General features: G+C 42.4%; 1 protein-coding gene across 2 annotated transcripts in view; it reads left to right on the forward strand.

The window, feature by feature from the left end:
- UROC1 (urocanate hydratase 1) overlaps positions 1-14,512 on the forward strand; it is a 69,970-nt gene that overhangs the window by 2,934 nt on the left and 52,524 nt on the right. Inside the window, exons 1-2 of one of the 2 annotated variants that reach the window (XM_060766211.2) lie at positions 9,471-9,603; positions 13,821-13,951. In XM_060766211.2, the coding sequence (XP_060622194.2) occupies positions 13,920-13,951 (32 nt within the window). In that variant the 5' untranslated portion in view covers positions 9,471-9,603; positions 13,821-13,919. Of the gene's footprint in view, positions 1-9,470; positions 9,604-13,820; positions 13,952-14,512 lie in introns of those variants that run through there. The other variant, XM_060766210.2, reaches the window with a different exon arrangement.

Raw genomic sequence — 14,512 nt, forward strand, 5'->3', positions numbered from 1 at the left:
CATAAAATACACATATTAAAACATACCTCCATAAAATATGTTTCAAAACACACAAAACAAAAACAGGCTTTAGAGTTTATAATTCACAATTAAAACTGCCTGGGTAGGCCTGCCAAAGGAGATAGGTCTTCACTTATATTTTAAATTTCGACAGGTGATCCAGCTGTCGGAGCTCAACCAGCAGGCCATTCCATAGTCATCATGCCCCCCCTCCCGAGGACCTAAGTGTGTGGGGTGGATTCTATGTGAGAAGGAGATTCTTTAGGTAACCCAGACCCAAACCATGTAGGGCCTTAAAGGTCAAACCCAACACATTGTACTTTGCCTGGAAACTAATTGGCAGCGAATGGAGTGACTTTAGGATAGGCATAATATGCTAATCCCTAGATGTTCCTGTAACCAGTCTGGTTGCTGTATTTTGAACTAATTGGACTTTCTGAACTTGGTACAAAGGTAGCCCCTTGTGCAGAAGTCCAACCTTGACTTCCAAATCTTCCAAATCTAGGAAGGAGCACAGCTGGTGTATCAGGTGAAGCTGTTAGTAAGCACTCCTGACTGTCACATCCAGAGGCGGCCCTAGGTAATTTTCAATGGTAAGCAAAGAATATTTTGGCGCCCCCCCCCCCCCAAACCAATCACTGCGATACACACACACACACACACACATATGGGCATGGACAAATTTTGGCCCTCCGGGTATTTTGGACTTCCTACTGGCTGTTTGGATTTGTGGGAGTTGAAGTCCAAAACACATGGAGGGCCAAAGTTGGCCTATGCCATCCATACACACACACACACACACACACACACTAGCTGTCCCCTGCCACACGTTGCTGTGATCTGGTGATCTTGAAAAGAAAGTAATGAGAAAGTTGGTTTCTAATCTATGTAATGCCTTTCTGCTTGTGGGTAAACAGTATTTCTTGTTTCTTTGTCAGTGTTGATATGGAGATTGTCTGGTTTGCCTACTCTGGAACATGCAACATATCATTGTTCTTCTTTAGGGATCCCTTTCAAATCTATGATATTACATCTTCCATATGTGTGTGTGTGAGAGAGAATCATATAGATCTATATCTATGGCTGGATGGCCATGCAGTACAAAAATATCCATTTGAGGCAGAATTTCCTAACTAACAATCATCTAAGTAAATGCAGCTGGAGCACAAATAAGCAGCTCTGTTACATTATCTGACTAACAAGGTTATCCTCTGATCAGATTAAAGTGTTTTAAATTGTTGTTGTTGTTGTGTGCCCTCAAGTCATTTCCAATTTATGGGTACCCTAAGGCAAACATAACAAAGTGCAATTCATCAAGTATCAAAGGGCCCTTCAACATTGCCATGTAACCCAGAATAGCAAGGCAGATAATCCACATTATCTTCTTTGAACTGGGTTATCTGAGTTCACACTGCCATATAATCCAGTTCAAAGCAGAGCATGGATTTCAGGAAGGCCTTCGACAAGGTCCCCCATGACCTTCTGGCAAGGAAACTAGTCCAATGTGGGCTAGGCAAAACTACAGTGAGGTGGATCTGGAATTGGTTAAAAGGACGAACCCAGAGGGTGATTCTCCCCAAGGCTTCCTCCTCTTCATCCTGGAAAGAAGTGACGAGCGGAGTGCCATCAGCAGGGTTCCATCCTGGGCCCAGTCCTGTTCAGGATTATTAATGACTCAGATGAAGGGTTAGAAGGCAGGATCATCAAGTTTGCAGACGACACCAAATTAGGAGGAAGAGCCAAGACTCCAGAGGACAGGAGCAGGATTCAAAACGATCTTGACAGATTAGAGAGATGAAGGGCCAAAATTAATAAAATGAAGTTTAACAGTGACAAATGCAAGATACTCCACTTAGGCAGGAAAAACGAAATGCAAAGATACAAAATGGGGGGCAATGCCTGGCTCGAGAACAGTACGTGTGAAAAAGATCTTGGAGTCCTCGTGGGGAGGAAGTTAAACTTGAGCCAACAATGTGATGTGGCAGCAAAAAAAGCCAATGGGATTTTGGGCTGCATCAAGAGGAGCCTAGTGTCTAGATCTAGGGAAGTTATGCTCCCCATTCTCTGTTCTGCTTTGGTTAGACCACACCTGGAATATTGTGTCCAATTCTGGGCACCACAATTCAAGAGAGATATTGACTCTAAGCTGGAATGTGTCCAGAGGAGGGTGACTAAAATGATCAGGGGTCTGGAGAACAAGCCCTATGAGGAACGGCTTAAGGAGCTGGGCATATTTAGCCTGAAGAAGAGAAGGCTGAGAGGAGATATGATGAGAGCCATGTATAAATATGTGAGAGGAAGCCACAGGGAGGAGGGAGCAAGCTTGTTTTCTGCTTCCCTGGAGACTAGGACGCAATGGAACAATGGCTTCAAACTACAAGAGAGGAGATTCCATCTGAACATGAGGAAGAACTTCCTGACTGTGAGAGCCGTTCAGCAGTGGAACTCTCTGCTCCGGAGGGAGTGTGGTGGAGGCTCCTTCTTTGGAAGCTTTGAAACAGAGGCTGGATGGCCATCTGCCAGGGGTGATTTGAATGCAATATTCCTGCTTCTTGGCAGGATGGGGTTGGACTGGATGGCCCAGGAGGTCTCTTCCAACTCTTTGATTCTATGATTCTATCTGTATTTTATATGGCAGCATAGAAGGGGCTGAAAACCCTTTCTACACTGCCTTATACCCTGGGATCTGAACTGACATTATTTGCTTTAAACTGGTTTAAACACTGCCAGATGATAATAATAATAATAATAATAATAATAATAATAATAAGCTTTATTTATTAATGTGGGATAAGAAAATAATCTGGGTTTAGATCCTGGGTTATAGAGCAGTGTAGGTCCAAAACCCCTTCTACACAGCTGTATCCAGATTCTCTGCTTTGAACCGAATTATATGGCACTGTAGACTCAGGGCCCTTCCACATAGCCCCATATCTCAGAATATCAAGGCAGAAAAACCCACATTATCTGAGTGTGGACTCAGATAATCCAGTTCAAAGCGGATATTTTGGGATTTCTGCCTTGATATTCTGGGTTATATGTTTGTGTGGAAGGTCCCTGACAGGTCCTATATCCTAGGATCTGATCCCAGATTTTCTGCTTTGAACTGGATTATATGAGTCTGCACTGCCAGATAATCTGGGATAAACTGACAACCTGGGATCAGATCCTGAAATATAAGGTCTGCCTGGAAGGGCCCTGTGACAATCCAGTTCAAAGCAGATAATATGAAAAAGAAAATAAGAAAAAAAACTCAACTCTGGGGTTTTTGCACGCCCCCCCCCCAAAACCCCTGCCATTGATATTCTGGATTATGTCGTTGTGCAGAAGGGCCCTAAACCTCCTTCTACACTGCCATATACTCACGGGGAGTGGGTGACTGGGAGTGGAGTGAGGAGGTCGGTGGGAGAGGTCGCCCTCGGCTGCTCTTGCCCCGCCCCCATGGATGGGCCCTCCTGCCGCCGCTGCCCAGTCACTCCACGCTTGAGAGGGAGCCGGGGGCAGGGACAGCTCAGCTGGCCACCACCCCACCGGTCTCCCTGATAACCGAGCCTGCCGCTCCTCCTTCTCTTCCTCCCCCCTCGCCCTCGGCATCTTTGAGTGGCGCGGCCTGAGGAGGAGGAGGAAGAGAAAGGGACGGAGGATGGGGGGGGGCGGGGAGGAGGAACGGAAGGCCCCATTACCAGGGAGACTGGCGGGGGGTGGTGGCCAGCTGAGCTGTCCCCGCCCCTGTCTCCCTCTCAAGCCTGGAGTGACAGGGGGCGCCGGCAGTGAGAGGGGCCATCCACAGGGGCAGGGCAAGAGCAGCCAGGGAAGAGCAGCAGGCTGCGCCGCTCGGCGGGGGCGGGGAGGAAGAGGGACCCTGCTGCTGCTGCTGCTGCTGCTGCTAGTGGAGGCAGAGGAGGAGGATGGGAGGAGGAGGAGCAGCAGGCTCTCTGGCCTCTGCTAGCTTCCCGCGTCCCTCGCTCGCGGCGCCCCAGGGCAAAATAAAGTGTTCCGCAACGGCTTACTTCGCGTAATGCTTGAGCCGCCCCTGGTCACATCTACCTGGGCTGACATTTGGAGAGGTGGACCTAGGAGCACTCTAAGCCGTGAACACAGTCTTTCAGGGGAGTGTGTCCACATCCAGGACTGGTTGATACATCTCCATTCCCAGATTAGGGCCCTTGATGGCAAGCACCTCTGTTTTTTCTGGATTCAGTTTCAATTTGATTTTCCTAATCCAGCTCATTACTTCTTCCAGGCATTCATTCGGAGGAGACATGCTATTCTTTGCTGTAGCTGCTTTTGAAGGCATGGAGAAATATATTAGCCTGTCATCAGTGTACTGATAACATCCTGCCCTATGCCTCTGGATGATCTCTCCAAGTGGTCTCATGTAAATATTAAAAAGTATTGGGGAAAGAATGGCACCTTGTGGGATACCACATTTCAGCTCCTTTTTGAGGAGTAGCTATCCATATGGAACCTGCCTGAGTGGTAAGACCGAAATCATGGCAGTACAGCACCCCTGATTCCCAGCGCCCCCCCCCCCCCGGCATTTCAGAACGATACCAGGGTCAATGGTATCAAAGGCCACTGAGAGCTCTAGAAGCACCAATAGGGACACACTCCCCATGTCAATATTGAGGCGGAGATCATCCACCAAGGGGGCTACAGCATTCTCAACTCTGTATCCTGCTCTGAAGTCATTTTGAAATGGGTCAAAGAAGTGTGTGTCATCCAAGACCTTTTGTCTCAAAGTGCATAACTTGGTAAAACTAACTTGATAAAGGGCATTTAAAAATGTCTACAGCTTCAGGTCCCATTTTGCTCACCTTGTGTTTCCCATACATAGTTTCAGACTTTGTACATTTAAAATGGGAGCTGAATGCAACTGGCTGTTTGATTTGGTAAGATTGATACTTCTTTTGGACACATGTGTGAGGGTTTTTCTTTTAAAACCCTCACAGCACTTCACAAGCTCTTCACATTATTGATTTAATATGTAATATTCCATCTGCTGCTGCTGCTAGCATCATTCTCATCTTGTATATTCATTTGCTAACTATATGATGTTGCCCATCCATCAAACATGCACTTCATCTTTGTGTTTTAAACAGAGCGTGTTTTGAACTGATATGTGGAGCCAAGAGGCTTTCATCTCTGAAAATGTAACTTCCTGCAAATTAGTCAAAAGGCCATGTTAACTTGTCTGCCAAAGCTCTTTCTTGTGAGCAAAACCAGCCTCTGCAGTAATATGTCAAAGGGAAGTGAATTCTCTAATGAAAAGCCTTCCCCTGGGAAAGAACATAGTTGTGTACATTGGAGAGGACTAGCAGTCAAACTGCAGAGGAATGTACTCTCTTAGATCACTGCATTGGGGTCATTGAATATACAATACTCACTAGGCTCAGTTTTGTACACTGTTTTAGTAGTAGGCAATATCAGGTGCAGTAGACTATATTTCAGTGAAAGGAACTGGCAAAACTACTTCTGAGTATTCCTGGCCTAAGAAAAATCCATGAAATTCATAAGGTAACAGGCAATTATTTTATTTATTTATTATTGACATCATTTTTACCCCACTCTTTTCACCCCTGCAGGGGGGCTCAGAGCGGCTCACAATAGCAGCGATTCGATACCGCAATACTTACAATTATAAAAGCAAAATAATATCATACCATACAACACATTAAAACAACATTAATTATCAATCATAAAAACATTTCCATTATAACAATCGTCGTCTGGTCCAATACACTGTTCAGGTGCTGTTATATCCATTAGTCAAAAGCCTGATTCCACAACCACATCTTCAGTTTTCATCTGAAAGAAAGGAGGGAGGGTGCTGATCTAATTTCGCTGGGGAGCGAATTCCACAGGCAACTCTATGACACACACACATATACACACGTGTGTGTGTGCACCATAGCAGTGGATTGATTTCTTAAAAGATACTTTGCCAGGAAAAATGCCAGCAGTCTAGTTCAAGGTTACAGAAAAGGCAAAAGGGTCCAATACGTCAGAAATTAAAGCACCAATGCTGTAACATGAGACCAGAAGCTGGAGTCTGATAGATTCATAGATGCCAGTGTGGGGTGGCTACAGAAGGGGTTAAATGAGGACATCTTCCACCTAATAATTCTCACCCCATCACTAAATTTCTAGCACTGCAGTCACTTAACACTCCAGTCAAGCATTTAGAAATAGTGTTTATGCAACCCCCCCCCCCCCCCCAAGCTACAGAATGAGAACACAAGGGTTGTAAGTGTGAAGGATTTTCCATATCTCCCTCTCTGTAATGCTAGAATTTTGAGGAACGGGACATAATTTCATTTTTGGAGGCAGAATGTTTATTTGTGGACAACGGCCTCATATTGACCTCCCACTCATATTTATTATTATTTTTTATTTATTTGCCATATTTATCTTCTGCCCTTCTCATCCTTGAAGGGGACTCAAAGTGGTGCACATAGAGGCAGAATTCGATGCCATACATTACATACAATACATACCCAGCAAATTAAAAAACATATACATTAAAACAACTGCTAAAAACATATCACTGTTAAAATGATTAAAATCACATTATCCAATATTGTAGTCCAGGCCATTTCAGTTATCATTGCACCATTCCATATTCACATATTGCACTAATCAATTATCCAAATGCTTGGTCCCACATCCAAGTTTTCACTTTTTTCCTAAAGATCAGGAGGGAGGGGGCTAATCTGATGTCACTAGGGAGGGAGTTCCACAGCCAATGGGCCACCACTGAGAAAGCCCTGTCTCATGTCCCCACCAACCATACCTGCAAAGGGTGGGATCAAGACCAAGGCCTCCCCAGAAGATCTTAATTTCCAAGATGTTTCATAAAGGAAGATATGTTCGGACAGGCAAGATGGGTCAGAACCATTTAGGGTTTTATAGACTAAACCCAGCACTTTGAATTGTGTTTGGTAGAAGACTGGCAGCCAGTGGAACTGGCATAACAGGGGGGTTGTATGCTCCCTGTACCCTGCTCCTGTGTGTAATCTGGCTGCTTCCCATTGGACCAATTGAAGCTTCTGAACAGTCTTCACAGGCAATCCCACATAGAGCACGTTGCAGTAGTCTATATGGGATGTAACCAGAGCATGGACTACCGTGGCTATACAGTCAGCAGTGAGGTGTGATGGGAGTTATTTAGGAGGTTACATAGAAGGCACTAACATACTCCTGATGTACAGGAATGCCATACAAAAAACTGTTTTGGGTAAATATTTTCAAAATCATGGTTAAGAATAATGGCTGCATTGCTCAAGAAGGAGGCACTGATCTGCTAGTGGCAGGTAGTGGTTTCAGTGTATGTGCGGCATTGATTCTAAATCAAAAGAGCTATCCATGGTGCTGACCCCTAGGTGCAAAATACATTCATCACCTTGGGCTGCATCTTAAAAGGTTTGGCCTAAAATCTGAAATGGTTTCAGTGTTCCACTGTCCTGGAAGCTGCTCCAAGTCACAGTCAACCTTGCTATCCACTTCCACAGGATTTTCAGATACTCTTGCCCAGCTATGTGGTCAGTGGAGACAAATGAAGACTATAAAACATCAGTAACTCCCATTCTTTGGAAGCAGTTAGGATGGCAATGTATCCTCCTTTACAGAAGACAGCCTTCTCTTTGAATGGGTCATAGGATACTGTCATCTGTTGAAGGGCTGAGTCAAAAGTTCAAAAATGAGAATTCACCAGAAGATTGAATCGTGGGCAGGCGGTTGAAGTTACTCAGCAATACTGATACTCAGGATAATCTTCCTCAAGACTTTGAAATGTATTATGTCTCTGTTTAAATTGCAATTTTTGGTACATTTTCATCTATACAAATGAGCAGATGCACATTTTAAAGCAAATCCATGTTTTGTTTGGTCCTCCCTTTCAGGTTGATGCATTTCCTCTTTGATGACAGTATATGTACATGAAAACCAGCATGACATAGGGGTTTAAGTGTTCATACCATTTCTTGACCCTTGGCAAGCACACACTCCCAATCCAAGCAACCCTGTGATAGGGACCCTTGGAGTTGCCATATATCACAAATGACTTCAAGGCACAAAATAACAATGCATACCTATTTATCATCAGCCGGCCTATCTATTTCTCTATCTAATTATCTCTCTCTTTTTTCTCTATGGACCTCATCACACTAGAGCATGGGTCAACTTTAAACCCAGTTTCTGCCTTCTGTAGAATTCTTGGGCTTGTAGTTTAGGGAGAGATAATTTGCTCAGTCAGACAGGTCCAGGGTCTCACTCAACTACAAACCCCAGAATTCTGCAGGAGGCAGATTTAAAGTAGATCCATGCTCTAGTGCAGGCATGGGCAAAGTTCGACCCTCCAAGTGTTTTGAATATCAACACCCACAATTCCTAACAGCGGCTGGTAATCTATGATAACCCAATGGGAGACCTTTCTCAGGCAAAAGCAAACTCCCATGGAACAAATCTTGCCAAGAAAACCCTGTGATATATTTCCCTTCAGGTCACCATAAATCAGAAATGACCTGAAGGCACAGAACAACAAATATCTAGTGATCTCAGGCTTGTATCCAATAAAATCAAACAATTGAAAGGATCTAAAATATGAACCAACAAACATAATGGGCAGTCCAGGCACATATTAAACTATCTAGCATAATAAAGTATTGAGCATGGTGACCCCTGTTAGTACTGGCCATTACTGAGAAACACATTAAATGTCCACTAAAAGAAGTAGCTTTTGTGTCCTTACTATACTGATAACAATGGTAGAAGTTTGGTAGAAAGACCATACTGGAACAGGTTAGTTGATGAAAGTGTTATGTGACTACAGCAAAGACATCCTGAGAGTTTTTGTGCCTCTTGGTTAGAACAATGGATGTTGGGTGTAGGTTAACTTCTTGAAAAGCAACAGGAAAGAATAAAACCTTTGTGTGTTTGTATGGATGTGTACACAGGCCTTCAAGTCATTTGTTGATTTATAGTGACCCCATGAATTTCATGGGGGTTGTCTTCTGCAAGGAAAACTCAGAAGTGGTTTGCCAGTTCCTTCCTCTGCAAGTATAATGGTTCTTAAATTTAGTGTGGAAGTTATGGTCTAACTTTATAAAATTGGACATTCTGGGATTGGAACAGGAATGTCCCCAAAGGGATAGGTGCCCTCAGGTCATCTCATTGGATATGCTGCATTGTTGGAGTTTAGTATGTGGTCGCAGCAGTAGAACATCTGGATTTTGAGACCCAAACAGAACAAGGCTGCTCTTGGACAAAGTGAGGTCGCTGACTCATGTTACTATTATTATTATTTTCATGATTTTCTTTTTTCATGTTAGGAACGACTTGAGAAATTGCAAGTCGCTTCTGGTGTGAGAGAATTGGCTGTCTGCAAGGTCGATGTCCAGGGAATGCCCTGATGTTTTGATGTTTTACCATCCTTGTGGGAGGCTTCTCTCATGTCCCCACATGGGGAGCTGGAGCTGACAGAGGGAGCTTATCCACGTTCTCCCCGGATTCGAACCTCCGACCTGTCAGTCTTCAGTCCTGTCAGCATGAGAGCTTAACCCATTGTGCCACTGGAAGCTCCGGTGGCTCAATGATCATGAATAGGTAATGCGTTTTTGCTTGCTTACTTTGCTGTTGTGTTTTTGCGAGATATACTTGTGGGAATTGAATACAAATTGATTTTGGAAGAGGTGCACCATAATCTGGGGAAAAGATGCTATTTGCTGCTTTGGCTCATATAACAAACTATTTTGGGACATCTTTGCCTAAATGGGCTTTAAAATAGTGTGTAGATGTCTTTGGATTCCCAAGCCAAAGCTTTGAGTGCCGCACATCTAGGAATGGCCATTTACAAGAATTCCTTAGCTATTGAGCAATGAGAGTAATTAATTTTGCTGGAATTTTGCCTAAACCCACCTAGTACTGTTTTTAAAAGGCAGAAATTGGAGACATTTCTCGTTCCACATCAGCAAGATTGCAAGGAAACATTTGCTTTGATAATCAGAAATAAATTCCAAGGTCCTGGAGGAGTTGAACTATTTCATTCTATGCCTCCTATCCACCTGCTTATTCATTCAGTTAATATGAGTTAAGCAAAGATCCTCTGCTGATGAATTCTAGTGATAGTTCCAAGATGAAACAGGAAATCGTGCACTATGCCTTGGTCATTATTTTTGGCTGAAATTGATATTGATAAGTTAATTTCCCTATTTTGTATCTGAAATGATGATAAACATCATTTTATTCTCAGAGGACACCATTTTGTAGGAACATAGCTCAAACAGATGTGATCTAATTGGCAGACAGGTACAATGACACAAATAAGCCTCAAGGACTTCAATAAATACAAAAACAGGCTCCCTTTCCAGTAGAGTCACTTATGGCTTGGCAAGCTTACTTCAGGAAGAAAGTGCACAGTAGAAGATTCATTTAAAATAAGTATTTCTCTTTAAACAAGCATTCAGTATCCCTGCCCTCATTTTAAATCATTTTGTGAACTGGCCAATAGTAGGATTTCTTTAAAAATTGTTGCAGTTTAAAGACTTAGCTGTGCTGCTTTGATAAATGTGGATCACTTTGACAAAGCAAGTTACCATTATCTACAAACCACTAAGAAAATTCAACAAATGCTACATTCAGCAAAGGACAAGAGGGATCCTCTCACCTTTGCAGGAGTCTAACACAGTGGTTCTCAACCTGGGGTCCCCAGATGTTTTTGGCCTTCAACTCTCAGAAATCCTAACAGCTGGTAAACTGCCTGGGATTTTTGGGAGTTGTAGGCCAAAAACATCTGGGAACCCCAGGTTGAGAACCACCGGTCTAACGGATACCATGCAGCTGTGGACAAGTCTACATAGGGACCACCAAATGCAGCATTGCCCAAACACGAATCAAGGAACATGAAAGGCACTGCAGACTCCTTCAGCCAGAGAAGTCAGCCATAGCAGGTAGCTCTTTAACACACTGGCATAAAAGACGAAATACACTACATGTGGTGTGTGTGTGTGTGTGTGTAGTGGGGAGGTGAGGATTGCATGAAATAAGCATATGATCCTTTTTATATATATAGTTACATATTTGGAAATAAGAACCATAATTGAAATAGACAAGTATCTATTTCATGCACATTGCTGTTATCAGGTGTCACAAATAGTTCTTGTGTTTAGCAGTATCTTTAGAAATAAGGACAATACATACCACCTGAGTGACAAGGACTGTGACTTCTGGGTTTGCTCAGTTTAACTTGTGATGGAAAACTTCACTCTCATTACCACTTTCCCTTATGATGGTTTTTTACTTCTAAAATGGATTTGGACTGAGGAGATGTTCAAACAGAATCTCCATAGATAAATGTTAGTCCCCATGAATAATAATAACTTTATATTAAGCCACCATCTCTCCAAAGGGACTCGGGGTGGCTTACAAGCAGTGCCAGGCCCAATAAAACAAAGTTAATCAGGTAAAAACACATTTTAAAATGCAATAAACATATGACAATCTAATTAAACAATTAAGACAATAAAATATAAAAGACATCATTAAAATCAAATGAATATGTTCTGCATTTAATGTTCCTCTGATCCCAACTGTCTATCATAGAGGTGGGCAGATGTTATTGCAACTAGCTTCCAGAGGCATTATCTGCATAGCCAGCAGTGAACAATCCTGGGAGTGTAATCCAGCAATTTCTGGATGGTCACACAATTCCCATTCCAGTCTACCAGCACCATCATATTTTCAACGATGTGTGCATTTGTCTATGGACTACACCTCCTGAATTCTCCTTCTACTCAGCCATTAAGATCCTGCTGAAAACAGCTGAGAATGCTGGTAGTTCATGAACCTATTGACAAAAAAAGACTTTATCGTCTGCTCATAGTATCCAAATTCTGCATTCATGGTTTGAAAATATTAAAATCATCTGTGGCTTGAAAAGCTATATGTTTAATAAATGTAGAAACAAACCTTTATTTTTGCAATTTTATATAAGGGACACTTTTTTCAATGCAATTGTATAGAATGGGATTTTACTGTGCATTGATTTTTGCACCCAAATCCTGGCAGATATCAAGGGCACAATGTATCCAGTTTGCCTGTTGGACAAACTCTGCAGGTTTCCAGGATATTGTTGGTATAATTGGTAACTATTATTTATCTGTAATAACTAACAAGAAAGTGTGAATGCAGTAGTGCCATAAATTATTAAACATGCATGTCCTATCACTTGTGATTTAACTCCTATAATTAAGGAATTAAGACTTTAGAAATTTCCTTAGAAAAGTTTTAGTGATGAGGAACACAATATCACATCCCAAGAATAATCTATTCAGTTTGTGCATTCTCTCTCTCTTCCTCACTCCCTCTTTCCCTTGTGTTTTCTTACAGAGCTGATGTCACTGATATAAAAACAGAGCTTGGAAAAGTTACATTTAGGGGCTACTATTTAGACTATCCATGCTAGTTAGTTATTGTGGCAGCTTTAGTCCAACTTCTTTCTTTGTCTGAATATTGAATGACTGGGATAATCCAGTGAGGTAATCTGTTGCCCTTATGTATTGCTTGTAAGAGTTATAAGAGTCCTCTGTATGTCAGCATGTTTTTACTTATATGCTTAGACCAGTCTTTTCCAATGCAGCATCCTCCAAATGTGTGGTAGTGCAAGTCCCAGCATTCAGCATAAGAGTGGGAGTTGTTTTCCAACATCTGGAGCATGCTGAGTTGAAGATGTTTGACCTAAACAGACAGGGATCTTGACACAGATAGACTTAACTACAACTGTCTGAATTTGGCAGGGACAGTTCCAACTAATCCACTGACACCCCACTTTTTCAGTGGTTTTTACACTTTATCACACTAAAGAAAAAAATCCACCTTAAATCCGGTTTCTGCCACCTGCAGAATTCTGGGGTTTGTAGTTTAGTGGGGCTGTTAAAGGCTCCTCCCTAAACTACAAACCCCAGAATTCTTCAGGAGGCAGAAACCAGATTTAAAGTGAATTTTTTCTCTAGTGTTCCTCCCATGTGTTTGTTCTTCTGCAATTGTAACATTTGCCCCCATTAGTACTCTCTAATCTTGTTTGGCCACACGTGTCCTGATTTTCATTTGTGAAAAGTTGTGGGGGGAGGGGCAAGTTTTGGCTCAATTAGAGCAGATGAGACTGTTTTCAATTCCAGTCTCTACCGCATTGCATAAAGTCACATTAGTAGCAAAAATAGTTAATTTGAACACACACACAGGCTTTACAGCTTCAGTTTTGGGCAACCTTCCAAAAGGGCAGGCCTGTACAATCCTGGCTGTTTAATAACTCTGTCTGGCACATTTTAATATTGAACGGAGAAGTTTGTGTTTTCTTTGGCACAGCCCTGGGTGATCTTCTTGGTCCATTTAGCTTATTTTGCCTGCATTGAACCTTTTGTGTCATTTTCAGCATGACATGTGGCTACAAACCTGACTTGACAAAGTTCTACTGTCAAGCTGGCAAGGGAACATTCTGCATCATTTGGAGTTGGGTATAATAATGATGCTCCAAGAGTGTTGGTTAACTAAGTTGTTTCTGCCTGCAGTTCTGTTTCTCCCAGAGAATGGGTGCAGTGTGTTTATTGAAAGGTGAAAAGATCTCATCCAAAATACTGCACTACCTCATTTGCTGGCTGGAACCTTGTATATATTACGGTCAGTGCACTTGAATACATTGTTAGCATCTGGGCATTTTTCCCATTGAGCCTGATAAGATGCAAATGTTTAATTAGCTGTGATAACCACCCACTCAGTCACCTTTAGGTTCACTATCACTGCCCTTTTTTCCTTCTCTGTCTTGGCAGCTGGCTTTGAAGAATGCCCTGCGTTACTTCCCAGCTGACTTGCATGAATTGCTGGCATCAGAATTTGCCAAAGAACTGAAGCTTTATGGACACATCTACATGTATAGGTTCTGCCCCCAAATTGTGATGAGGTAAGACCTTAACATCTGCTTTGTAATACAGTATGGTGCCATATCCATGGGAGATACACAAAATAGTGGGTAATAACAAGCCTGATATGCTTGGCTATACTTGAGCCAGAAGCATACCATCAGATCACATTGGAGGACCTAGAGTTGTCCACAAATATCTTCTGGGAGAAGGGTTGAAGCATGGCTAAGTGAAACTCCATATGTTTTATGTTTACTTGTGAAAACTGCCCTGAGTCCCCTAGGGGAGAAAGAGCAGTATATAAATAAAGTTTTATTTATTATATTATTATATATTGAATCCATTGATAAGGGGGTTGCACCATATATTACAATGAAGTGCTCATAACATGTAGTGGCTTAGACCGAAATGTGTTCCTTGTTGTTTAGGGACAAAATTGAACTCCGGTGATGGGGTTATAAATGTTGAATGCTGGTGTTGATCACAAATTATCCCATTAATCATACAAGGTGATAGAGACCAAAAAAGCCGGCTGCTGTCTTGATCCATGTGATTTTTTAAAAAGTGAATGGGTCATCAACCTTAACAATCAAACGTGGTGC

Source organism: Anolis sagrei, chromosome 2 (assembly GCF_037176765.1).
Source record: "Anolis sagrei isolate rAnoSag1 chromosome 2, rAnoSag1.mat, whole genome shotgun sequence".
Taxonomy (NCBI): Eukaryota; Metazoa; Chordata; class Lepidosauria; order Squamata; family Dactyloidae; genus Anolis; species Anolis sagrei.